This window comes from Atheta coriaria, unplaced genomic scaffold (genome assembly GCF_025399875.1).
Source record: "Atheta coriaria isolate IRGN ID8LTWV9N9 unplaced genomic scaffold, Caltech_Dcor_3.1 hic_scaffold_5_pilon, whole genome shotgun sequence".
NCBI lineage: Eukaryota > Metazoa > Arthropoda > Insecta > Coleoptera > Staphylinidae > Dalotia > Dalotia coriaria.
In genome coordinates, this window is record NW_027045447.1 from 11,270,689 (window position 1) to 11,294,974 (window position 24,286).

The 24,286-nt window shown below is 39.7% G+C and overlaps 4 protein-coding genes across 4 annotated transcripts; 1 reads left to right on the forward strand and 3 right to left on the reverse strand.

The window, feature by feature from the left end:
- Positions 1 to 1,788: 1,788 nt before the first annotated feature.
- On the forward strand, positions 1,789 to 5,902 carry LeuRS (Leucyl-tRNA synthetase). Its single transcript, XM_065303829.1, has 4 exons — positions 1,789 to 1,956; positions 2,064 to 2,750; positions 2,821 to 5,467; positions 5,555 to 5,902. Exons 1-4 carry the CDS (start codon positions 1,954 to 1,956, stop codon positions 5,758 to 5,760), a joined length of 3,543 nt encoding a protein of 1,180 aa, XP_065159901.1. The 5' UTR covers positions 1,789 to 1,953; the 3' UTR covers positions 5,761 to 5,902.
- Positions 5,766 to 9,717, reverse strand: Hmt4-20 (Histone methyltransferase 4-20). Its single transcript, XM_065303830.1, is given in 5 exon segments — positions 5,766 to 7,285; positions 7,352 to 7,924; positions 7,927 to 8,464; positions 8,589 to 8,902; positions 9,321 to 9,717. Coding segments are annotated over 4 exon segments (2,214 nt in total). The 5' UTR covers positions 8,895 to 8,902; positions 9,321 to 9,717; the 3' UTR covers positions 5,766 to 6,488.
- A 112-nt stretch (positions 9,718 to 9,829) lies between these two features.
- LOC135792989 (probable phosphorylase b kinase regulatory subunit alpha) lies at positions 9,830 to 14,798 on the reverse strand. Its single transcript, XM_065303827.1, is given in 13 exon segments — positions 9,830 to 10,149; positions 10,196 to 10,453; positions 10,516 to 10,665; positions 10,731 to 11,203; positions 11,262 to 11,645; positions 11,703 to 11,873; positions 11,925 to 12,089; positions 12,553 to 12,700; positions 12,798 to 12,907; positions 12,963 to 13,229; positions 13,232 to 13,349; positions 13,423 to 14,102; positions 14,105 to 14,798. Coding segments are annotated over 13 exon segments (3,540 nt in total). The 5' UTR covers positions 14,493 to 14,798; the 3' UTR covers positions 9,830 to 9,921.
- Positions 14,799 to 14,998: 200 nt separating this feature from the next.
- On the reverse strand, positions 14,999 to 23,518 carry LOC135792464 (G1/S-specific cyclin-D2-like). Its single transcript, XM_065303111.1, has 5 exons — positions 22,966 to 23,518; positions 21,619 to 21,834; positions 19,024 to 19,183; positions 17,366 to 17,508; positions 14,999 to 16,432 (listed from the first exon to the last, which is right to left on the reverse strand). Exons 1-5 carry the CDS (start codon positions 23,167 to 23,169, stop codon positions 16,247 to 16,249), a joined length of 909 nt encoding a protein of 302 aa, XP_065159183.1. The 5' UTR covers positions 23,170 to 23,518; the 3' UTR covers positions 14,999 to 16,246.
- Between the last annotated feature and the right edge of the window lie 768 nt (positions 23,519 to 24,286).

The following is a 24,286-nucleotide window of genomic DNA, read 5'->3' on the forward strand; positions in this document are numbered from 1 at the left end:
GCCCATTTTATTCAATCGCGAATATCTCGTAAACTAAAAGAGATAAATAAGATCTGATCGCAGCGTCTTAATCTACGGACCAATCTCTATCAGATAGGATAGTTAAAAGGGAAATCTGAGAAATACAATTTTAAGTCTTAAGAAAAAATTGCCAAGGGGGGGTGCTTGATACTTTTTTTCGACGATTTTCAAAAATTCATATCTCTTAAACTAAAAGAGATAGCTACCAACGAATTGTTGATTATGAAAGATTGGAAAATTCTCAATCAGGTAAAAATATAAAATAATTATATTTCCTACAGTAAGAGGTCAAAAATCGCCACTAAAAGTGCTAAAAAGTGACATTTCTCAATTTTTGCCCATTTTATTCAAACGCGAATATCTCGTAAACTAAAAGAGATATTTAAGATCTGATAGCAGCGTCTTAATCTACGGACCAATCTCTATCAGATAGGATAGTTAAAAGGGAAATCTGAAATCTATAAAATCTATAAAATCTATAAAATAATTATATTTCTAACAGTAAGAGGTCAAAAATCGCCACTAAAAGTGCTAAAAAGTGACATTTCTCAATTTTTGTCCATTTTATTCAAACGCGAATATCTCGTAAACTATAAGAGATTAATAGGATCTGATCGCAGCATCTTTGTTATTGCAAAAATCAAGGTATGGTGTCGGTAGAAGTGTATAAGAAAAAGTATTGAACTAGTGCATGCTGTACCTCAGCCAAACAAAAAATATCGCAACATTTCATGATGCGACTACCTGCTGCCCGAACGCGTAAAGCCGGCGCAAGGATGGCCCGCGACCTTGTGTACAAACTGCAATATATGATACATGCAATTTAAACAAACATTAGCAGCAAAGCGAGACGAGCGAGGATGGCAACGACCGACAACACACGGCAAGTTGGGCGTAGCTATTCGCACGGCCATAAAAAATCAAAACAAACACAATTCTCGTGTCGAGTGCCAACGTTTTGCTGATAAATATAGAAATAAACAATAAAAGTCAATTTTATAATTTTTAGTCCACGCTAGTGCCATCTATAAATGATTCAGGTAGTAGTCCCACGATTAAGATTAAGTATTAAAATTGATGAAAAAATTAAATTATATTTATGCAACTAAAAATTCTTATGACAAAAGATTGACCGATGTTACATCAAATATTTGCGAGATATTAAGTCTAAAGTCAATTCTTACTAAAGTAAAAACCTCCAAAACGGTTTAATGAAGAAAATTGGTGAGCTGCGACTGCGATCAAATTAATAAACAAGTAAACTTAATTACCTTTCTTTCGATGTGTGTTGTGACCATTCCAGTACAGCCCTTTGAGCTGGTTAACACCTAAATGAAACAAAAAATAAAACAAATCAGACAAAACATTTAAAAACATTCAAATTCCTTGTATTAGTATTCAAACAAAGTTCTCTGATATTCAGATAATCTAATGACAGCTTGTTGATGTTTAAATGAAGCCATGAAGCGATAAATTTGACTTACCGGGGTCAAATGAAGATACTACATCTTCGAAAACGGCGATGATAAAGTCCAAAGTGTGTATGCCAAATTTTCGTTTCGCAAAATCTTGACAATAACATCGATGTTGGAATAGTGAAGACATAAAACGGATAAATTACGGTACGTTTTAGTTTAACGGAAAACTAAGTAAAAACGGCGTTGTTTATATTGTAAAAGCGCGAAATTATGAATAACACGACAAGCAACGCACTACCAACGACGGACGAATTCATACTGACGTGCGAAAATAGCGTGGATGCCAAGCTGCTCGCGGCGAACTGTCATCTGTCATGAACTCCTATGGAAGTACACGTTTCAAAATTTAAAGGTTATTTGCGGCGACGTTTGTGGGATATTCCAGAAATCTGAAAACTAGAATATTGCAAAAGTACTGAGCCCATCTACCATTGGATTAGATATTTGCATTACTATGGTAAATTATATATGTCTTTCTTTTTACAAATCATAATCATAGTTAATAGTATGCTTGAATTTAATTTGTAATTTAATCTTGGGTAACTTGACAATATGTTAAAATAGGCTTCCAGTGAAAGAAAAGGTACTTTCAAAGTGGAGTTCCTCCAAAAGATTGAGGAGGATGTTCAAGAAAAGTGGCGAAAAGACAAAATCTATGAAGAAGATGCACCAAAAACACCCTGCAAGTCAAAGGATGAGAAATTTCTTTGCACTTTTCCATTTCCTTACATGAATGGTAGACTGCATCTTGGGCATACATTTTCTCTATCAAAATGTGAGTTTGCTGTAAGATATCAACGCCTTTTGGGCAAGAAAGTTCTCTTTCCATTCGGTTTCCATGCTACTGGAATGCCAATTAAAGCCTGTGCTGATAAGTTGAAGAGGGAAATGGAGTTGTATGGTACACCTCCCAACTTCCCTGATGATGATGAAGTGGTGAAGAAAGCGGAGGAGAAGGATGTCATACCAAAGGATAAGAGCAAGGGTAAAAAAAGTAAGGCTGTTGCAAAGGCAGGCTCAGCTAAATACCAGTGGCAAATTATGCAAAGTTTGGGAATGGATGACAGTGAGATTGCTAAGTTTGCTGATGCAAACCATTGGTTGGAGTATTTTCCGCCTTTGGCTGTACAGGATTTGAACAGTATTGGAATCCATGTGGATTGGAGGAGGACCTTCATCACTACTGATGCCAATCCTTTCTTTGATTCCTTTGTTAGGTGGCAGTTTATTCGACTTAAGGAAAGAAACAAGGTAAACTTCTAACAATTAATAATAGTATACTTAATATACCATTATATAACACTGATTGTGGTTGAATTAGGTTCAATATGGAAAAAGATACACAATCTACAGTCCCAAGGATGGCCAACCCTGTATGGACCACGATCGTTCCACTGGAGAGGGTGTCGGACCACAGGAATATACTTTGATCAAAATGTCCATGCAGAAACCCTATCCGGCAAAATTGGCTAAACTTCAGAATAAACAGATCTACCTGGTTGCAGCTACCTTGCGTCCGGAAACAATGTACGGTCAAACCAATTGCTGGATCCGCCCTGACATGAGATATATTGCTTTTGAAACCAAGTCGGGAGAAGTGTTCATTTGCTCGGAACGGTCGGCAAGAAACATGTCGTTCCAAGAGATGACTAATGAGCAAGGAAAATATACAATTATCGTTGAACTCAAAGGCGAAGACATTCTAGGTTGCGCTCTTAAGGCACCATTGATAAAATATGATAAAATCTACGCTCTACCAATGTTAACTATCAAGGAAGACAAAGGCACTGGTGTCGTAACTAGTGTACCTTCGGATTCACCAGACGACTATGCTGCTTTGGTTGATTTAAAAAAGAAGCAACCATTTAGAGAAAAGTACGGCATTAAAGATGAGATGGTTCTGCCCTACGAGCCAGTTCCTATTATTGAAGTTCCGGAATTTGGTAATTTGTCCGCTGTAGTCGCTTATGACAAACTGAAAATTCAAAGTCAGAACGATAAAGATAAATTGTTGGAAGCTAAGGAAATGGTGTACTTGAAAGGGTTTTATGATGGAGTGATGTTGGTTGGAGAATACAAAGGCAAGAAGATTAAGGACGTCAAGAAAGCTTTACAAAAGGCTTTGATTGATAAGAACGAAGCAGTCATCTATTACGAACCGGAGAAGACAATCATCTCCCGGTCGGCCGATGAATGCGTGGTTGCACTCTGTGATCAATGGTATTTGGACTATGGAGAGGAGAAATGGAAGAGTCAAGCTGAGAAATGTCTTGCAGAAATGAATGTCTACCACGATGAAGTGCGCAAAAACTTCGTGGCATCTCTCGACTGGTTGCACGAATATGCCTGTTCGAGGACGTATGGTTTAGGTACCAAGTTGCCTTGGGATGAAAAGTGGCTCATCGAATCACTATCAGATTCCACTATCTACAATGCGTACTACACTATCTCCCACTTCTTGCAAGGAAATTCGTTTAAAGGTGACAAACCTAACGCACTTGGCATCAACGCCAAAGATTTAACACCGGAAGTTTGGGATTATATCTTCTTCAAAACCAAACCATATCCCAAATGTAACATTAAAAAGGAGACTCTGGATGTGATGAAAGCCGAATTTGAGTACTGGTATCCTGTGAATCTGCGAGTCTCTGGAAAAGATTTGATTCAGAATCATTTGACTTACTATATTTATAACCATTGTGCTATGTGGCCGGAAGACGAGGGCAAATGGCCGAAAGGTATACGCGCAAATGGCCACTTGTTGTTAAACTCTGCCAAAATGTCAAAGTCTGATGGTAACTTCATGACGCTGAGCGAAGCTGTGAAGAAATTCAGCGCCGATGGCATGCGATTATGTCTTGCTGATGCTGGTGATTCTGTAGAAGATGCTAACTTTGTCGAGAGCATGGCCGATGCCGGCATACTTCGCTTATATACTTTTATCGAATGGGTGAAGGAAATGCTTGCTAATAAATCGACGTTCCGCAAAGGCAAGGCTGATACTTTCAATGATGTTGTTTTCCAGAGTGAAATTAACTTAAAAATCAAAGAGACAGCTGATAATTATTTGAAGATGTTGTTCAAGGAGGCTCTGAGGACTGGTTTCTTTGAGTTGCAAGCAGTCAGAGATAAATATTTGAATTTGTCTGCCATTGATGGACTACATCATGATTTGATCTTTCAATTTATCGAGGTGCAGGCAATTCTATTATCTCCTATTTGCCCACATATCACGGAACATGTCTGGAGTTTGTTGGGCAAAAAGGGAAGCATTGTAAATGCCCGCTGGCCGAAAGTAGGAGCAATCGATGAAGTAAAGATTAAAGCGTCTGAATATCTAATGGAAGCTGCACATTCGTTCCGCATTTATCTCAAGACTTACATGCAAGGTGTTAAACCGAGTAAGCAGAATCCCAAACCAGCTGCGATTGAAAAACCAAACGTGGTGGAAATTTGGGTCGCGAAAACTTTCCCTCAATGGCAGAGTTGCATCCTTTCCACACTCAAAGAATTGTACGACAAGAACAAGGGAGTGTTACCTGATAACAAGCAATTATCTGTTGAATTGGCTAAAAAAGATGACCTTAAGAAGTACATGAAAAGGGTGATGCCTTTTGTGCAAGCTACCAGGGAAAAATTAGAACAGATTGGACCTAAAGCACTTGCCTTAACTTTGGAGTATGATGAAGCAGATGTTTTAAAGAATAACAGTGTCTATTTGGCAAATACGCTGGATGTTGACGAAGTTAGTGTGAGATTTACTGATGAGCCGGGCGCCAGTGAGAAAATGAAGGAGTGTTGCCCCGGACAACCATTTGTGCTCTTCAGTACTAAACCTGGCGTGAAAATTAATTTGATTAATTCCGAGCCGCAAAATGGATTGTTCAATCAATGGGTGAAAATTTCCGATGGGGATACTTTGGAGAAGATTAAATCCAAGCTGATCAAGGAGGTGCGAGTCCTTAAAGGTAAGCATGTTTTAAGTCTTAAACAATGAAGTTTTCTTACTTGTAACACTTGAAGTCGTTGTTAATATAATTTTTTTTTCTTCTTAGAATCGTCGAATATTGAGTTTTGGCGTTTTGAAGATCCCATCAAAGGCCCGATGAGTATTCCAGTTTTCAATGCACCAACCAAAAACAAAGTCCAATTGAATCTTCAAGTGACCTTCAAGGTGGATGTGAACAAGAAGCAAGTTGCTCTACAAGAAAACGGCAAGACCCTGGTAATTGGGGACACATTGTTCTACATCTTAAAGTAAAAATGTAACAGTTAAACGGAAATGTATTATTCAAGTTTTTCGCTGAAAATTCAATTGAAATTCTCGTTTTCTTTACATCTATAGTAAACGTTTGTTCATTTCATGATAAAAAAGACGTCATAAAAAATAAAGAAGTTTTTTTTTTAAATTTAAAATAAAAAAGGAGAATTTATATTACACATTAATTATGCATTATGAAGTAACATAACTATGTACAAGCCTTAAAAGTGAACAGATGATGTTTGTAGAGGTATTCATACCTGATGCCGATGCATTTGCAATCATTTTCTTCTTGTAATCTTTAGGATCGAAAATTGCATGAAGTCAAATATTTTCAATAAATTTAGGTTTCCTTCCCGGCGAATTAAAGTAAAGTGCACGTGTCTTCAGTTTTCGGGAGCATTACCCTCGAATGTGCTATTTAGAATTTCAACAGTTAACGAATTCTGTGCCAATCCACATTTACATTAAACCTGGATAAAACCAAACTGAGTGATAATACAAAAATAATACATGAAATTACACATGTAAAAATGCTAAGAATTCATTCGTTCTCGCGATCTCCTCATTCTGAACTTGCCTTAAACAATCAAATAAGTTACATATTATTTACAAACTCACAGTATACTGATCAGTGTGTTGTATTGTGTATCGTGTGTATGTATGTGGGTGAATGTTGTATGCGTGTGTCGCCCGGCCTAGGAGAATAACGCGATTGGCTGCTAATGTTAGGTGTTGCTAGTGGACGGTATGTCGATCGTGTGGCTCTCGTTGCCGAAGATGAGCCGCAACCGCTTCATGGGCGGATGCAATTTCGGCACCGCCGCCGCCGCCGCTGCCTCTTCCTTGAGGCGGCGTTCGCGCTTGCGGTCTTTGGATTTGTGCCGCTTTTTCCGATGCGAATACGGCGTGGTGTAAGCCTCCACACCCTCAACACGCAGCACCTCGTACTCAGGCTCAAAATTGTCCTCACTCATGCTATTGCCTGATTCTATCACCTCGTCAAGCATCGGCGAGCGTTTCATACGTAGAGTCAACTTCAACCGGCCGCACTTTTCGGGCGTGCGCTCCGGATGGTGTTTTACAGCCGACGTGGGTGTGCTGTTGATTACCATCGGCGGCGCATTCGCCGGTAGGTGTCGTTCTGGAGTACCTGCATTCCGCTTCGCAATGGCAGTTGGTTTGTCGTGGTCAGCCTTGTTTCTCATTTCAATACCGTCTTTGTCAGAGTCACTTTTTATCACAATTTCACTAGATTTACTACTACAGTGGGTGGTGTGTCGGTGGGACGCAGTGTGTTTATCCTCGTCGTTGAACTCGTACACATCTTTATTGCTATGATCAGTAGAGGCAACCGGCGAGCTCACTTCATCTTGGCTCAGTTTCACGCTCGTGCGACTGGAATTTCGCGTTTGGCGTTTTGCACCAACCGGCAAGAATTTTGAGACCTCAGATTCAATCCCGTTTAGTTCTTCTTTATCGTCTTTATGACTTCGAAGTGCACGGCCAAAAGAAATGCTCTGATCTGTATAAAAACAGAAAATTTGGTGTGAAATGAACAAAACATTCTGAAAACACACTAAAAACCTACCTAGAATTGTGCTAGCTGAAGGAACACCTTTTCCACTCTCATGAGAGTCGTTGAACTTTTTGTTCTGCTGTGTGGCATCGCTCACAGGATCATTATCACTATAGGTAGCGCTCGTACTGCTCGTATTGCTCTGCAAATCGTCCAGCAAATTCGCCCGCGACATCTGCAACTTTTCCTGATAGGCAAGCCGCGCATTGCGCTTTTGTAATCGCGACGCCCTCGTATTAACGCTATTGCTAATATTGTTATTGATATTCTTAACGCCATTGACGACTTTCTTTTCGACATTCGTCGCCTCTACAGTCTCAGTAGCACTACCTGAATTTGCACTTCCCGTACTACCTGAACTACTGCGCCGTTGAAACTCACCAACATCGGAAAAATTACATCCCTGTGCAATCAACAGTTCCGCATCGTATTTTGTCAAACCCTTCTGTCGCAACTCCTTGATACTAAGAGGCGCAATAATATTTACATCCACTTTTTCATCACGTTCGATTTCCTCCGGTTGCTTTTCCACAGTATTATCATTCGTCAAGTCGCTGCATCCGTTCTCTATCGTTTTTCCTGCGATTTCTGCTTAGTACGATTTATTCGGTTATCGGTTTCGCGCAATCGATATCCGTTCTCCTCTTTTTTCTCGGCGTGTTTCGCTGCAAACGCACCAGTGCCCCTACGTTCGCAAGTCTCACACTCGCAATAGCAGTTTTTGTCTCCGAAGAAATCTTCGCCATAAAAGCAAGTGATTTCTTCGCCAACTTCAATGTCCCGCAGTACCTTTACACAAGCCGTGTCTCGGCCGGTTGCAACAAACTTACAATTCGCCCGGCAGTCATGATTGATATATGCAGCAGGCCCCAGCCACAGTTGCGCGCAGTTTTTCCGACAGCTGTACATCACAGAAAAGTCGTTCTTACCGGGGTTGAGCAGCATGCTTTCCTCCGCCTCAGTCAGTTCCGCGATGCAACCAACCAGGCATTCAATTTTATCATGCTTGTTCCATTTCTTCGTCGAGGATATTTTCGCACCTTTTTGACCTTCCAGTGAGTAACGGAAACATGGTTCTATCACAAAACCAGATTCTTTATCAAATACTCGTAAATATCGATAAATCTGTAAGAATTATTAATGCCATCATTAAACAAATTAAAAAATTGAACTAAGTTGAGTAATATAGGCAACCACAATCGCAAGTACTAAGGGCGATTGATGAAAATGATTGATTTTAGTGACTTACATGTTCTTCTAATCGTTTTTTCTCGTTTTTGGCCTTCGCACGCGGCATCCACTCGCCCTTGGATATGCGCGCATAAGCTTTCTCATAGTTCTGCTCTTTGATGAACTCAGCCACAATGCCTTTCAATTCTGCATTGTTGATACGCAGCGTCTTATTACGGATGTTCATCTTATGCGTGGTGAAGCCAAGATGCGGGTCCAGGACAAGTGAGGTCGCAAGGTCGTCATTTTCTGACAGCTCCTTGGGATTCATCCCCGCGGGCTGCATTTTCGTCGTCAGCGGTCGCGATTGTACATCAACAACCATTCTGATTACTGCAATATCAGAAAAGCCAAGGACATTGGTTCAAAATTAATTTCTTCCAAAATGAAAATCTTGATCTTAACCTAGGTAAACATTATTCGAGGTTATGGGCGAAGAATTAAACAAAGACAGGAGAAAAAAATCATCCCGACTTGTCCCGCACGAATGACAATCCTAAGGGCACTCCCACCAGCACGTACGCAACTCTAATTGAAGTCGCACGCGAACTTAATTGATCAAGTCGACGGCGGCGGCTTCCAGCGGCCGCAATTCGCAAAAATCACGAATCGCCTAGACATCGCTTACTCGCATAGGAAGGATCGTTAAGGTGCCATTGAACCGACTGCTGGAAGCTGCCGCCTGAGCCGCCCCCACATTCAGCTATGATTGGCAGGCGGACGACAGATTAATATATATAGCACACATTACCACTGCTTGACGATCCAACGGCCACAATATCCACATTATTCGAAAACCAGGCCCTGGTCAGCGGGTACGCGGAGCGAAGTGACGCTTGAAATCAATCATGGCAGGAGCGCGACGGCATCGCAGCGACGCAAGAGCTGAACAATGTAGCTCTCAGGCGAGCGGCCGACAGCGATCACACAAAGTGCGCATCGACGGCCCAGTCGCGGTGGGCCAGCGTGCGGCGGCGGTTGCGTTACGGACGATTTAGCGAATTTAATTAAAAGCCAACGGCTCGCTACATCCGACTCGGCGTTTGACAGTCGCTCGTGTACCGCTTAGTACAGAACACAACCATGTTTGTTGGGTGCGCTGCAATCGTCGATAACTAGCGAATGTGCGGTGTTGCCACGTTGACCTACCTCAACAAAATCAAACAAACTTTATAAAATTCTATCTTGAATTTCTTGTAATTATCAAAATTACGTTTCAATGGGTCTATTCTAAATTGCTATGTTAATATTAATTATAGATTATAGAATTAATCCCTTTTTATCAACGTAAATTTCTAAATAATTACAAAATATGGCCGCCAAACATGCATTATATGCGCAATAATTATAATTCAAATAACGACGCAATCAAGTTCACCACATTTAGGTAACTCCTCAATTGTGGCCACCATAGATTTCGTCATGTAAGTCATTGTACCATATCCACCACTTGGTGCACTATCATAAAAATGTTGACAAATGAATGCGGCGCCTCCACATACCAAGCCGCCTCTTGTTGATGTTTCACGCTCGTGTTTTGGCTTTGCACAGCAAAGGGTTGCATCGCCATCACAATTTATCTGAAATAAATAATTATACAATGATTTAAACAACTGAAAAACTCACTTGATCATTGAGGAAAATCTCATTCGCTGCGTGAACAATCTGTTCAATTTGTATCACACCTCCCAAGGACTTCACTACATTATATTCCGAAACTAACGTGAGCACCATAAGTGCCTCTACTACCAATTGCCGATATTCTGGTTGGGGCACTGAGTTTAATACTGTTTCAAACGCCAGTGCGAATTTAAGCTCTCCAGGCGTCATTTCTTGTGTGAGAGTTTGCGGTAAAACATGGCCGCCAATATCAATTCCCTGGCACTGTAATAAAACAAAGTTTAAGGAAATAAATAAATAAATATCTGGATATGAATACAGCGCACCTTTTCGAGTATTCCCCAAACTCTAGGATAAAAATCGTGTGGCACTCGATTCAAAGCGCCATCTAATCTCCTCCGTCTGAGCCATTGTCCTTGTTTATCAGGCTCAATGGTTTCCTCATGCACGCCAAGGTCTAAACCAATATGACTTCTCTAATATACAAAATATATTAAAGCATTAAAATTAAAATTAAAATCTGCAAATTTAATACTCTTACCTTACTTATCCTACTCGACTTACTACTAACAATCGAAAAATTCCCTCTGCCCACACTACTGATAGCAAACTCTTTGCCACTTAGGATGTGATGCAGCAAATTCTTCATCTCGAACGGGCTAAGGTTGAGTAAATGCTCCGAGGCATCCTCCCCATCGCAGACGAGAGTTCTCGACAGTTCAGTTGCCATCACTTGAATAATCAACCCAACGCGCAATCGCAGCATTTCCCTGAATAATTGTGGCTCAGTGCGGATGAACATAGCGAGATAAACCAACAATTCGTGGGTCAACATTGCAGTCGAGTCATCTTCGCCATAAGCTTCACGAATTAAAGAGCGCAGTTCGCTTTCCGGCAGCGGGGCACTAATTGTGTGCTCGTTATTAGGCGGCATGCCAACGGTGATTTGTTTTTGTCGCACGAGTAAATCAGTAACGGCTTTTGCTAAATCTTCAACTCGTTTTCCCAACATTCCTTTAAATATTAATCATAATTCTACATTTTCAAGTTTATGCTTATTATGAGTATTTACCTGCAGTATGTCGTACAAGTCCCCATAACTTTTGCTGACAAGCTTTTTCATACAATCCTTTGAGCAAATCCCTTAAAGTAACAACCTTACCATATTCCAACATGCCTGTATTGTGGTCTAATCCTTTCTGATCGACCAAATATTGCAAAATATCGCCTTGCTCGTCCAAAGACTCTGACTCACGTAACATGGCGAATAATTCATCAACCTCTGTTTCAGCGTACTGCGTCTCCGAAGGACTTCGATGTCTACCAATCACAATATTAGGCACATCTGGTCTTAACAATTTCGGGCGCACATTAATGGGTGATGGAGATCTGGCTCGAGAATCTGTTTGATCTGTACTCAAGCCTGATCTATCTGCACCTACTGTAAGACTCCCAGCTATACAAATATCAAACAAAATAATTTTCATTACAAATCTTGTTTATAATAACTTACATTCCATGACATTTATTGACCTGGTGCGTTTTATAAGTCCTTTCACCGACATTTTGCGTTTTAAATGTCTTCCACGACGACTTGGATTCGTTACCAAGAGAAGGGACGTTTTATTAGAGAAGCATTTCATTAGGTGTTCCTCTAAATATTCGCCTACACGCGGATTTAACTCTAGAATAAAATATAATACAAAGAATGTCAAAACTAACTTAAACTACTTACTATCAGGCAATCCATCTTCATGACACCCCAGAAAACTCAAATTTGTAACACAACTTGTACTCAGAAAGTCGTTCAGGTTACCCAAAGTCACTCTAGTACCATTGATGTATCCCGATTTTAATTTCTTCATTGTTGTTATCAATGCTAAAGGTATTTTACCCTGATCTAAACAAAATAAGTAATATTTAATGTTTAACATTAAAAAAATACACACAAATAAACATGCAATAATTAATAAATAACAAATGAGACAATTGTTTGAAATTGAAGAAATGAGTGTGGATTACCCGAGTTATCCATTGTGATGACAACGGTAATGGTAGGACGACCGAGCATGTTACGCCAATTGTTTTTCAAGAACGACAGATTCGTGGTGAACTTGTCGATGAGCAAATCAGGATCGAAGTTCGTGTAATGCTCGCCCATGTCAAATTTCTGCATGCAATAACACCACAACATTTAATTTTTGTTTCCAAAACGTCTCGTCCCAACATTACATATAAATATATAGAAAAATTGCATGCAAACTTGATCAATACAATCAACAACTCTGCGACTTTGAACGTTTGTTTAGTGACATTGAAAACAACGTGATGTAATGGAGTTGGTACTGAATGTGAATATATACCTAAGTGAAGTGCTCTGAGAGCAATCGTAACGACGGGCCGACCTAACATATGCTGCCAGCTTGATTTCAAGAAATTGATCTCACTCTTGCATATATCAATCATAAGCTCGTAATCCGAAGCAATATAGTTACGCGACATGTCGGTAAACTATAGAAAAATCATAAAATTACTCCATTTGTTTTAGTAAACAAACACCGCAATAATTTCAAATTAATATTCTGTTGATGTTTATCAAAATCATTACCTGTGGTGTAAAAGCAAATATTTTATCTCCCATTGAATATAATTTACTTGTGCTTAATATTCCTACATCCCTGGATTTTCTGCCTGTGAGTCCCAACTTTTTATTCCTACCTGTTAGTAAATATCGAAATAATGCATGAATTTTAAATTTTAAAAAGTGTTTTACCCAAATACGTATAAAGATGTGATAAAACCCTTGCTGGTTGAACCTCAATCGGAGCAACCTCAGCAATAGTCTGCACTTTGATATCATGCTCAGCTAGTTTATCACGAATATCGTTGTCTTCTGCAAGGATGACCACTTGTACTACAACATCAGGTTTCTTCTCAGAGCAAAGTCGCCGATTTAATGGATCTAGTTCTCCAATGGCTAGAAATCCATCCTGTAGTAACTTTCCTAGGATGTAGAGGGACTGAGCCCAGAGGAAAGTTTTTGACCAAGTGGGACCCGGTCTTGTGAGCCTGGATCTTTATATTCCGCGGCCACCAAGTGTGATGGGACTGCATACAGCTCTGGTACTAGGTTAATTCCATCATCGGAACGTATCATAACCTAATTCAAAATGGATGATTTATATTAACTGTAAATTTTGTAGTTTTTACAGGAAAAGTAGCAAAAAACTTACATTTTCAAGTAGTTGTGTATACTTTATAGAAGATTCTTTATCTCCTTGAAACCAGAAGTCTATTATAAGATAACAAAAGAACAACGGCCATTCACATTCAATATTTTCAAAGATCCGCAACTCCCACGGCTCGTAATACAACCGGTTCGGATCCTCTTTGGGTGTTTTGTACCCATCCCTAAGAAATCTCTTACACCCATACCTTCCTTGCAACTTCCCGACAATATTCTCCCGAGTATGCGTTATTAATCCAGCATCATCAACAGCAAACGCCGGAAAACCAATGACTGACAATATCCCACTATCTGTTTCCTTGGAACTAGATTCCCTGGGCAGCATTGACTGCAACACTGCCTGACACTTCTGTGCTTCATCAGCCAGTACATGAATGACACTATAAGGCCCACCTCTAGCCCCAAACAGATCCAATTCATTCAATGCTTCCAGTGCTGCTTTGGCCATACCAATACTACTAGCATTCAACTCAAGCAATCCATGATTTGTCTTATCACCCCTCTCCCAAATTCCATAATCTGGTGTACAATAAGCACATTCTATATAGAAGACTAAGTTCTGTATGAATGCAACTTCATCTAGAGTGAAAATGATTTGTAATCCTGATGCTGTCATCTGAGCCAGAATCAACAAGTATAAACTGATGGCATCCATCTGCAGGTGCCCCATTCTTTGTCCCCCACAACAGTCTGACCATTTAATGAGGAGTATTTTGCATGCAGTGCATCTAGAGGATTCTGTGTAAGCTTGAATCTTTCTACCTTGTCCTTCTGCTGCATCATAGACATGAGCAAACCTCGCATCAGCTTGACACAGGATTGCTCCAATTCATAAGTTTTGGACCTGTCTTCATCTTGGTCAGCCATCTTCTTATATGACATTGATAAGCCCCACACAGAGAGTATACAGTAAACATTGTCGCGGATCCAGGCATGAGGGTTGTCTTGGTTTTGGGGAAACAGACCAGTGATTGAGTTTTGATGATTTAGTATTACCTTGTGGATGATGCGATGGTAGTAATCAAGACGAACGCTGGAATTACTCCGGCTACGCATTGTGACACTTTGATTAGCACTCAAATTGAAGAATTATTTGTTAAAATGTAAATATGTAAAGTTTTTCAATGTCAACTGAAAGTCAACTGAGGTTAACCTTACTTAACTATTGTTTACTTAGTTTTTTTGTCATTCTTTGGACACAACTTTTAGCAGTAACAAGATACATATTACTAAAATGAGTATTTCTACAAACAAGATTTGATTTTATATAATAGAACGTTTTTAGTGATTATTATTTAAATTACTTTCTTTGGTAGTAAATATATGCGGTGTTGCCAAGTCTCTCACACCCCACTTTACTTAAAACATAAGTAACGCATGGTGCGCAGATCCACGTGCGCACGCGCAGCTTTGTTTATACCAATCATCTGTTTCTTACTTACTTACTTGAGAGCGATTCAAACAACTTCATAATAAGCTACAAACATTTATAGACATCGAACTTGTTTTTAAAATTTACAAACTGAAATCAGGTTGTTCCCCAACCGCACTACAAGCGCAGGTAGAATTCATTTGCATGTTTATTTAGTGTTTCGTTTTCACATTATAAAAATATAGGAATATCGCTTACAAAATATTCGTAAGTAGGTAGCGATCGCAATCATTACAAACTAATAAATCAATTGCAATTGGGCACTTGTAAAATGTAAAAATAACATGTGTTTCATGGTTCATATAATTATATACATTGTTTTTACAACTTTAGTGATATGTATCTCGCTGAATATTTAAAATCAACTTGTCTCTGAGGTAAATTTTCTTGATATGACTTGTAAAATCATCGTATTATGGCAGTGATCGGTGTGGTTGTGTCGTCGTTTGGAAATGTGATACACAATAACATTAATACTAATAAAATTATGACATTTTAAGCACACTAGAATTATCATATGCCCATGCATATTAGGTACTTGCAATATATAAATCACATACGTTCTATATAAAATCAAATTCATTTTGCTTTTTGTTTTGTGCTGTATTTTGGAAGACACATTAAATTTAAACGTTTATATAATATAATCTGGTCAGTCTTTACTAAAATTATGTTTTTAAGTTTTTTTTTGTTGATTTTTTTGGAATTTTCTTGCCCAAGATGCGCGACCAAAGAATAAATTTGGTTTGTGGATTCAAGACGATGATCACTTCTAGCCGCCATCTTGTCCTAAGCTTCGTGCTAACCTAAATTAATTTCGGAACAATCCCGTTGTATGCTTTTATATGTTGCTTAGGAACAGAACTTCGCCTTTGTACATGACTATAATGCGTTATCGGTCCTCTAATTTCCTAATCTTACAAAACTATGCGTGAAACCATCTCGCAAATCCCGCAACGCCAAGTCACACCTCGAGTAATGCCAACAGATTAAGGAACATATGTACAAATATTTCTCTCTTGTGTTTGTGTGCGTTTGACTTGTGTTGCATTCTTCGCTCACTTACAGATTACTTTCACTTTAGGAAGCTGTTTAAGCGGGAGCTTCCTTTCCTATTTAAAGCGTAATTTATTGCCTTCCCCCGTCGCCACGCAATTTACAGTCGTGTTTGTGTCTTGAATGTTTTCGCAACGCACTTCTTAAGTTATTTACAAAGCACCCGATCATTCACATCGCGTTGTTCAATTCGCGCGTAAGACCTATGTATGTGTACCTTCTACGTTATGTACAATTATATAAAATATGTAGCTATAATAAAATTCTTCAAAAAAAAATTACAAACAAGACAACGCCTAACTAACTAGTTCGGTTATTTGGTTCAGAAATGCACGTCCCGCACATCCGTCGGCGTGCCGGCCGTCTCGTGTTCGACAAACTTGTCGGATGTGGTGGGCGGCGGCGTGAATTCATCGGGCCTGTGATGGACCTCTTCCTCCACCATCGGTTCGGTATTGTTCGCGTACACCATGCTCTCGACTTTTCGCAGGCATGTTCGCAGATAATCCTGCAAAAACAAACAAATACCAAATTAAATCCAGCGCCATTTTGAATCCCTACTAATATTATAAATGCGAAAGTCCTTATGTTTGTTACACTTTCACGCAAAAACTACTTAACCGATCATCATGAAAATTTGTGCACATATTCTTAGTGGTCCCCGAATGGTTATAGGCTACTTTTTATTTAATAAAAAAAATTATTTTTAAATAAAATAAAGAAATTGTTTAGCCAATAATACCTCCGCATCTGGCTATTTGACTACTTTAACGCCATCTAGCATTCCAGCAATGAAGCTCAAACCTAAGTACTATAGTACCATCACACTGTATTATCACACTGTATTACCGACAGCTACGTCAACATCAAATCCAATTGACTACACTATGGAGACTGTACACTATACTTCCATAGACTATACTTTCAGCCATTTTAAACTTCCCGCCATTCTACTTCATTGTTACTTCTTCTGTGACTACAGACGCGTACGGAAGCAACTTCATTATTTTAGATATTCGCGAGCGAAGCCGTGGGTTAAAGCTAGTATTACATAAGTTGACTTGTAAAGTCAACAGTGAACAGGTGTCCCACACATGTGTGTGGATTTCAGCCCAGACTGGATGAAAAAATGAGTCTGGACGGTTTTTTGTTGAAAGACAAATTTATGAATGAAACTGATATCTTGCGTCTCCAACAATAACATAAATAAGATTAGGCAAGGCAAGGAGATTGAAGTAATGTGCAAGAGATGTGTTCATTAACAACGCATCATAGGCCTCAACTCAAATTTCTGTCTGTATCGCGATTGAAGGTCCACGTTTGATTTTGAACTCTCACCCTTACACGTCCTGTTTAGATAAAACGCTATCGGAATCCAATCCACATGTAGAAACTTATTTTCAAGTCGAAATACAAATTAAGTAAGAGAATTTATATTTACCTGTTCGATGGAGGTGATGTCGTGAAGGAGTGTGAGAAGGCCGTCGACTGTCCTTCCGCTCCGCGTCCAGCCGAGCCCGATCAACGCCGAGGCTAGACAGGCGCAAGCAATCATACTCGCTGGATGACTCGAAAATTCGTATTCTGCAAAGAGGCCAAGTTATAGTCAAGGATGTGCGACATACGCATCTACGCATACAAATTACATTATTCATTCATTCCGTTCATTCATCCACAACACAATATAATAAATATTCTCCAACATTGGTTGCCTATTTTGAGTAGGGTACATTATAGGTTAGGAGGTCACATCGTGTGGGGTTAAACCCATTAAAGTTGCTTTCTCAGCATCAAGTTGAACGAACGAATCAATCCGGCCCCCAAATTGGCGAGATTAATTCGAGACGGCCGCAAATTGACATCGTGCATGAGAATCGCCAGCGGGGGGACACTTCGAAGAATCTCCGCACAAAGGAAGAACACACATGCGAGCCGAGCAGACATCCGCGGCATGCGCACATGCGTTCGGCGAATAAATAAAAATTTATATGTGTAACTCATTTATTGGCTGGGGTCTCTCAAAGCAATTATTGTCACAGCCACACAGTGCAGATGTTTGCACCCGTCTCCGGGAGTCGCGCAGCGTCACACGATATCAAACATCCTTTCGCAACTCGCGTGAATCAGTCCTATCAAAAAATATGAAAAGAAAAAAAATGTGTCGGATGCCTTTGACCCATTGGAAACACAAATATATTCAAAACGCTTTGGATTTGATAAGAGAATATATGCGAGTTGTACACGTGTGTAAGGAGTATCAGATGATAATGAATGTCGCACGCGGAGAGAAATATAAATCCACGGCTACCTCGGGATACAGAGTCGTGTCGGAATGCAGCTGATCAGCGGATAACGGCGTGTGGGAGTGTAGGCAACACAAAAAAAAAAGAAAAAAAATGAACCATTAATGAAGAACAGGGCAAAATTGAGGTTATGCGTATCGATAATGAAGGTTGGAAAGTATATAAGTAAACACTATGAAGAAATAAACTTCTTCTTCGCCGCAATGGACGATATGTTAATGACACAGATATAAAAAGACAAAGCGCAGACATGCCGCCGGAGTGGTTCGAGTGGTCCTCGCGGAGGCTGTGTGTGCGGGCTGTGTGAAATGCGAATTCGATGTTGAAGATATTAAGGCGACCGCGGCCGAAAACGAGAGTGAGCGAGCCTTTGCAGACCTTGAAGAAGAAATTAAAGAGCCATTCATCTTTTAAGCCGCACACCGCAATGCACACATAAAAGTCTCGAGCGCTCTCCGCGAAATAACTGGTTGTTGCCACAAGCAACCAGAAGAATCAAGAAGATAATGAGAAACCGGCGAGATTTCTGGTATCGGTCTGTATGTATACATAAAACAAGCGAGTGCGTGAAGCGCAGAAACCGATCATGCGAAGGCCGCTGCAGCGAATACGCCACCTTCGAAGCGCGCCTCCGACACTTCGCATAGCTTCGCGAGGCACCCTCATTAATTATACGACGCCGCATAACTCTCGAAGATCAAACGAGGCTCTCTCTGCGCTTGATTGGCATCTCACCCACACATAACAACATCCACCCGTCATAACCCTAGACAACTGGAATGTAAATTCAATTTACCTCTGGCCCATAAGGAGATCAGCGTTTGTGCGTGGCTATTCACTCGCTGGTATTGACTGCTTTCGATGGGTATCCTCCGCAGCAAGTGGCTGAGGAAGTCTAGTGGTGTTACGGCGGCAACGTCCCATTTTAATTTGCTAAGTGTCAATTTTTCCCAATCCTGTAAAAGAATTAAAAAATTAAAATTTTGAATGTATTTTCTTGATAGGAAGAAAATGAAGGTTGTTTTGTATGCCCTGGAGGTACCCATGGAATGCCCATTAATGCTGGTTCAAAAAATTGTGCAAATCGCAATGAAAAAATGAAGAAATTAAAGAAAAATTGAAACGCGATGAAAAAAATAAAATAATAAAGTAGTGCCCTGGTGGCATGGTTTTTACAGCCGCGAATTCCACCGTCTGCGGCGCTCGTCAAGTTGTTCGCATTAAAGCGTTTCATTGACGAGTAAACCGGCATCGGCACCAGCTGAGCGCATGTTTTCTTCTTCTTCTTCTTGCATTCGATTTTAATGCGCGCGAGAGCAAGTGACACATTCCACAAATGACAAATTGACAACTCCATTCCCACGGCCGTCCTCAAGCGCGACTTGCTAAAACAAACTTCCAGCGCCAAGTTTTCATGCGTAAAAAGTAAACATTACCAACTGTTTTCCAGTCATTAGTACACTGAGCACACAGGTACACTAAAGCCATCTTTGTACAGATAATTACATCAAATAGTCTTTTAAGGTTTAACGAATATCAAATGAAACAACTCTGCATTTAATTCAAGCACTTATCAATAATCAGGTATCAGGGATGACAATAAAAGTGACTTTTTATCAAATAATTTCCTTCACTTTGTGTTTACACCAAAAAACCAGCGGCATGCTTTGGAATCTCATTCAGTGGAGTTCCGAGAAGGTGCAATCCGAATTCTACCTGTTACCGGTAATCCCTTTAAATATGTGCCACGTCGTCGCATGGGACAACGATCTCAGGTATACTGGAATTTTTCCCGAGCGCGATGACAGGTAGAGTTCCTCTACCAACCAAAATAATTAACTAGAAGATACTGAAATGTTGGGCGTTTGCCAAAACACAATCTATACACACGCTAATGGACGTAATAATCGAATGTTACATTACGTGCGAATTTTTATGTCGAGTTCAACGCACGATATGAATAAACCGCATAATTAGCACATTATAAATAATAAGATAAACAAAAATTTGTCCAGTAGTCCAGAAAAATTATTCAATTCAACGTAGCGAGTGAAAAATAAAAAAAAAATTAATTTTTGAAAAGTCAGCTGTTGTGAGGGCTGAAAATCGTCTGATAATGTTCATTTATCAATGAAAGATATTTCCATTGCTGGTAATAGATGTGTTGAGGCGAGCTGGCTGGGTGATAAAAGGCGTCGAGGATATCTCTGGCTCGCGGGTCAGTTCGCTCAGCTGTCTTTGACATTTCGTAGACGTGATAAGGGCTTTTTTCGGCGCGCGTGTAAACACACATAAATAGATCGCCGATCGTCCATTCATGAATGAGCTAATTATCGTCAGCGAAACACATTAAGTGAGTTATCAACATGTTTTTGCAACAATGTTTCTAATTTGAGCGAATTTCGGTGAGTGGTGTAACATTTGCACCCGGAACATTTATCGTTCTCGTGATAGCTCAGCAATTACAGGCTGAAATTGGATTTTTTGTGTACTCAATTGTTTCTTATTGCGTTCCACCAGCCGTTGGAATATCTTTATCTTAATCGGCGCGAGCAAACAGGAAATCTCAATTTCCTATACGAGTGTGTTAGCAGAGCTTTTTCTAATCACTGAAAATTTTGTGAGTTATATTATGCTGCACCTTTTGCATGGCATAGAAATGCGGGCCCTAAAAAATTATGAAAACAATACAATATCAACGTGTGGATAAGCTTTTACGAATACCAGGAAGTCCCAGTCCCTCCATTGCCGATAATTGCCTGAACAGGATGTTCTCCACATTTACAAAGCGTTAAAAAGCTCACTTACGTATTAAAACGCGTGAAACTAGTTTCATCAAACATTCAGTATCGTAGTCCCTTTAAATATTAAAAACGACGGTGTTGTTTACCATTTGATACCCGTGCACACGAAGAACAAAAGGCAAGAAGTTGGTCACGAAGAAGAAGTTGATAAGATTGTTTCGGACGATGCCCGCGTCGAGATTAGCCTCGGAAACTAATAAATATGCGCAATCGGGCCGTAATAAATTGCCTGTGAAGCAATAAATAAAAAGTGTCGGAAGAGATTGCGGTCACTGTTGATAGGGAAATCAATTTTCCATAAGACCCTGTGTATGAATTTAAAAGGCGCAGTTTATTTGTTTGGCTTGATTAGAGTACCACCAAGAAATTACACACGTGCGCTTCCAACAACGCAAGCTCTAATGAGCTTAAATAAATAATTATGCAACTGTGCTTCATGGGTAAATAAATTAATCAAAAACTCAAACATTGCATGGGCATTCCAGGTCGTTACACTGACAAAAATTTAAAAGGTTTTTAATAACACGTGCCTGAAATCTTTCACCTTAGTTCTAAATAGTTGAAAATTGAGGTTATGTCTGACTTACCCAGAGTTCCTGTCGTGTAATGCTGTTATCCGTATAGAAAACTAATGTATCCGCCAACAGGGGTTTGGGTTCTCGGAGTTTCGAAGCGATGAGCATGCTGCATGTGCCTAGAAGTTGTAGTTGATTCTTTCGAATGTTGCACGTAGCTAGGAAACGGTCCATCAGGTTCACCGCCAGCGTGAACACTTCATGCTGGCACTTTTGGTCTTCACACACCTGTAAAACAAATCACATCAAATTACTGAATATTTTCTCGGCAGTTACATGAATGTGTGTTAGTCACCACGTCACCAGCGTGGTTTTTTATCTATGCGCGCAAGGACAACAGCATCCGAGAGGCACCAGCTGGGCCGAAAAAAAATTTGCTGCATGTGTAAGGCGAGAACGTGATCGTCAAAATCCGCCTGTTAACTTAAATTCGCAAGAATAAAGTCGTACTGACCGGTTACTGAATTTATCACCGAAAATTTACAATTCAACCTTGGTGTGAAGGCGACGCAATAGATTTAGTTAAAATGCACGAAAAAAATTATTGTAGCTTTGAATGTCATTATAGAATCATCGACTCACTGGCGATGGTGGTGAATGACCCACAACGTTCGGACATGTCTGTCATTTAAAAATTTAAAGGGACTATAATTGCCGAGCAAGCTTTATTCCACCTAATCATCATTTATATTATTCCTTACACATTCATAGAGGATGTTTACAGCAGCACGACGGCTATACAATTCATACAAATCGAATTACATTCAACATTTTGCGACAACATGCAGTTTAGTATTGATAACACGATGCTTTCCGGCGTATTTTTATTTTTTGCTTAGTGAGCTGAGTGAATACCTGGAAATAATCATGCACTACGTATTATTAGAATTGTTGAAGCAAAAGATGTCCTAATTTTTTTAAAGCTAAATAAATGATAAGATTTACAACTCTTTTTGGCGAGAAAAAATGAGATCAAGTAAATTTGCACGGAAAATTGCGTGTTTTATGAATTTTTTAGGTCGCTAGACACGCACTGACATCGCACCGCCGCGTAAGCCTTTTAATTATTTAAAGCGCACACCTAGCGCGAGATTTAAACACCGTGACCGACATATGATAGCGTACGCGGACACGCATATTCAATTACTCGATTACACAGTTTTCGGCGACATTATAAGCTTATTTTGCAATCACACAGCGCAAAAATTTCAATGCGATTTGTGATTGGTCAGATTGCAGCCAACCGGGGCGCATGGTTGTCTCTAGGCAGCTTAAACGCAAATTCAAGCTCACCACGTGGAAATATTTAAGTTGAAATTTTTAGAAAATAAAAATTTAAGGGTAGTGCATTGCTCCTACCTCCATCATCCACTCAGTGACGATCTTACGCATCGCCGGAGTCACTTCCTTTTGGGCATTGAGAAAGTTCACAGTTTGCAGAGTATATCGTTCCTCGGTCTTGAGCAGATTGCGCAGCACTCGTTTGTCGTTAAGTAGAATCGGGTCCACATAGGCTCTATTCTCAACCACCGATGACGATTCACAACAGAGCAAGTCGTTCATATTGTCGCCGGCGAGGGCGAACAATTATTTAATAATTTTCCGATTGATTAGTCTCGCACACACGTTTTGGATTTCGCACACGCGGAGTTTGAAAACTTTGGACTTAAATTATTGTTATTATGGTAGTGCTTAAGTATTATTTATTTTTAGATAAAGCTTTTTCGGACTTGCGTTTTGGACTTGTTGATTGAGTGGATTAGTTTTTAGCTTATGTTGTAATAATTTAAATGTTTTGGCAGTTTGTGTTAAGTTGTGTTTCGTTGGGGTTGTGTGTTAAGTACTGGATGTTTGGGAGAGCGCTTTTGGAATAGTACAGCCCGATACTGGTTCAGCACCACTGTACGCCAGTTGTGAGCGAACTGTGCGGATGCGTCCGTGAAACTTAGCGGTGCCACGATGATGGTGGGGGACTTCACCACGAAAACAACCGAAGCACACACCAGCTTTCTTCTTCTTCGACGAATTTGCCACCCCAATGGCTCAACAATAACTTTTAGTAAAGACAAAATTAAATTAAAAAAATGTTTTATTTTCTGTGCTAAATAATCAATAATCGAGCAAACACGTGAAAATTAAAATTTTGTTTAAAAATTTTGAAAATTTTTAAAATTTTTGAAAAATTTTTTTGAGATTTAACGGTTATTATTACATATTTTATGAATTTTTATGCATCGTTATTTATTCCCAGACGGCGTCATCTGAATTCCTTACTTTAATTACAATTTCTCATTAATTCGTAGCCGTTTAAGATTTCTTCCCCGCTCATATCGTTTCACACAGCCTCCGATTACCAAATGCCGCGCAGCGAAAAAATCGTTAAACGATTTTTGTTATCCGTGCACACACAATCAAAATGAAAACGTAAATACTCACACTCACGATATCATAATCTTGCGTTATTTATTTAAAAACTAACGGTTCGAGAGCATCTCCAGCTCAAATCTGTCGCCAGAGATGCACATATCTACATTACTTCTGGGCCAACGGGCATAATGAGTTGGAATGACATTGATAATATTATGTAGCTATGTTTTATTAAACTTTCCGCTGACCCCAAAATTATAATAGTTTTAACTGACGGAAAAACGAATTAAAAACTGTTATTTTAAGCTCTAGA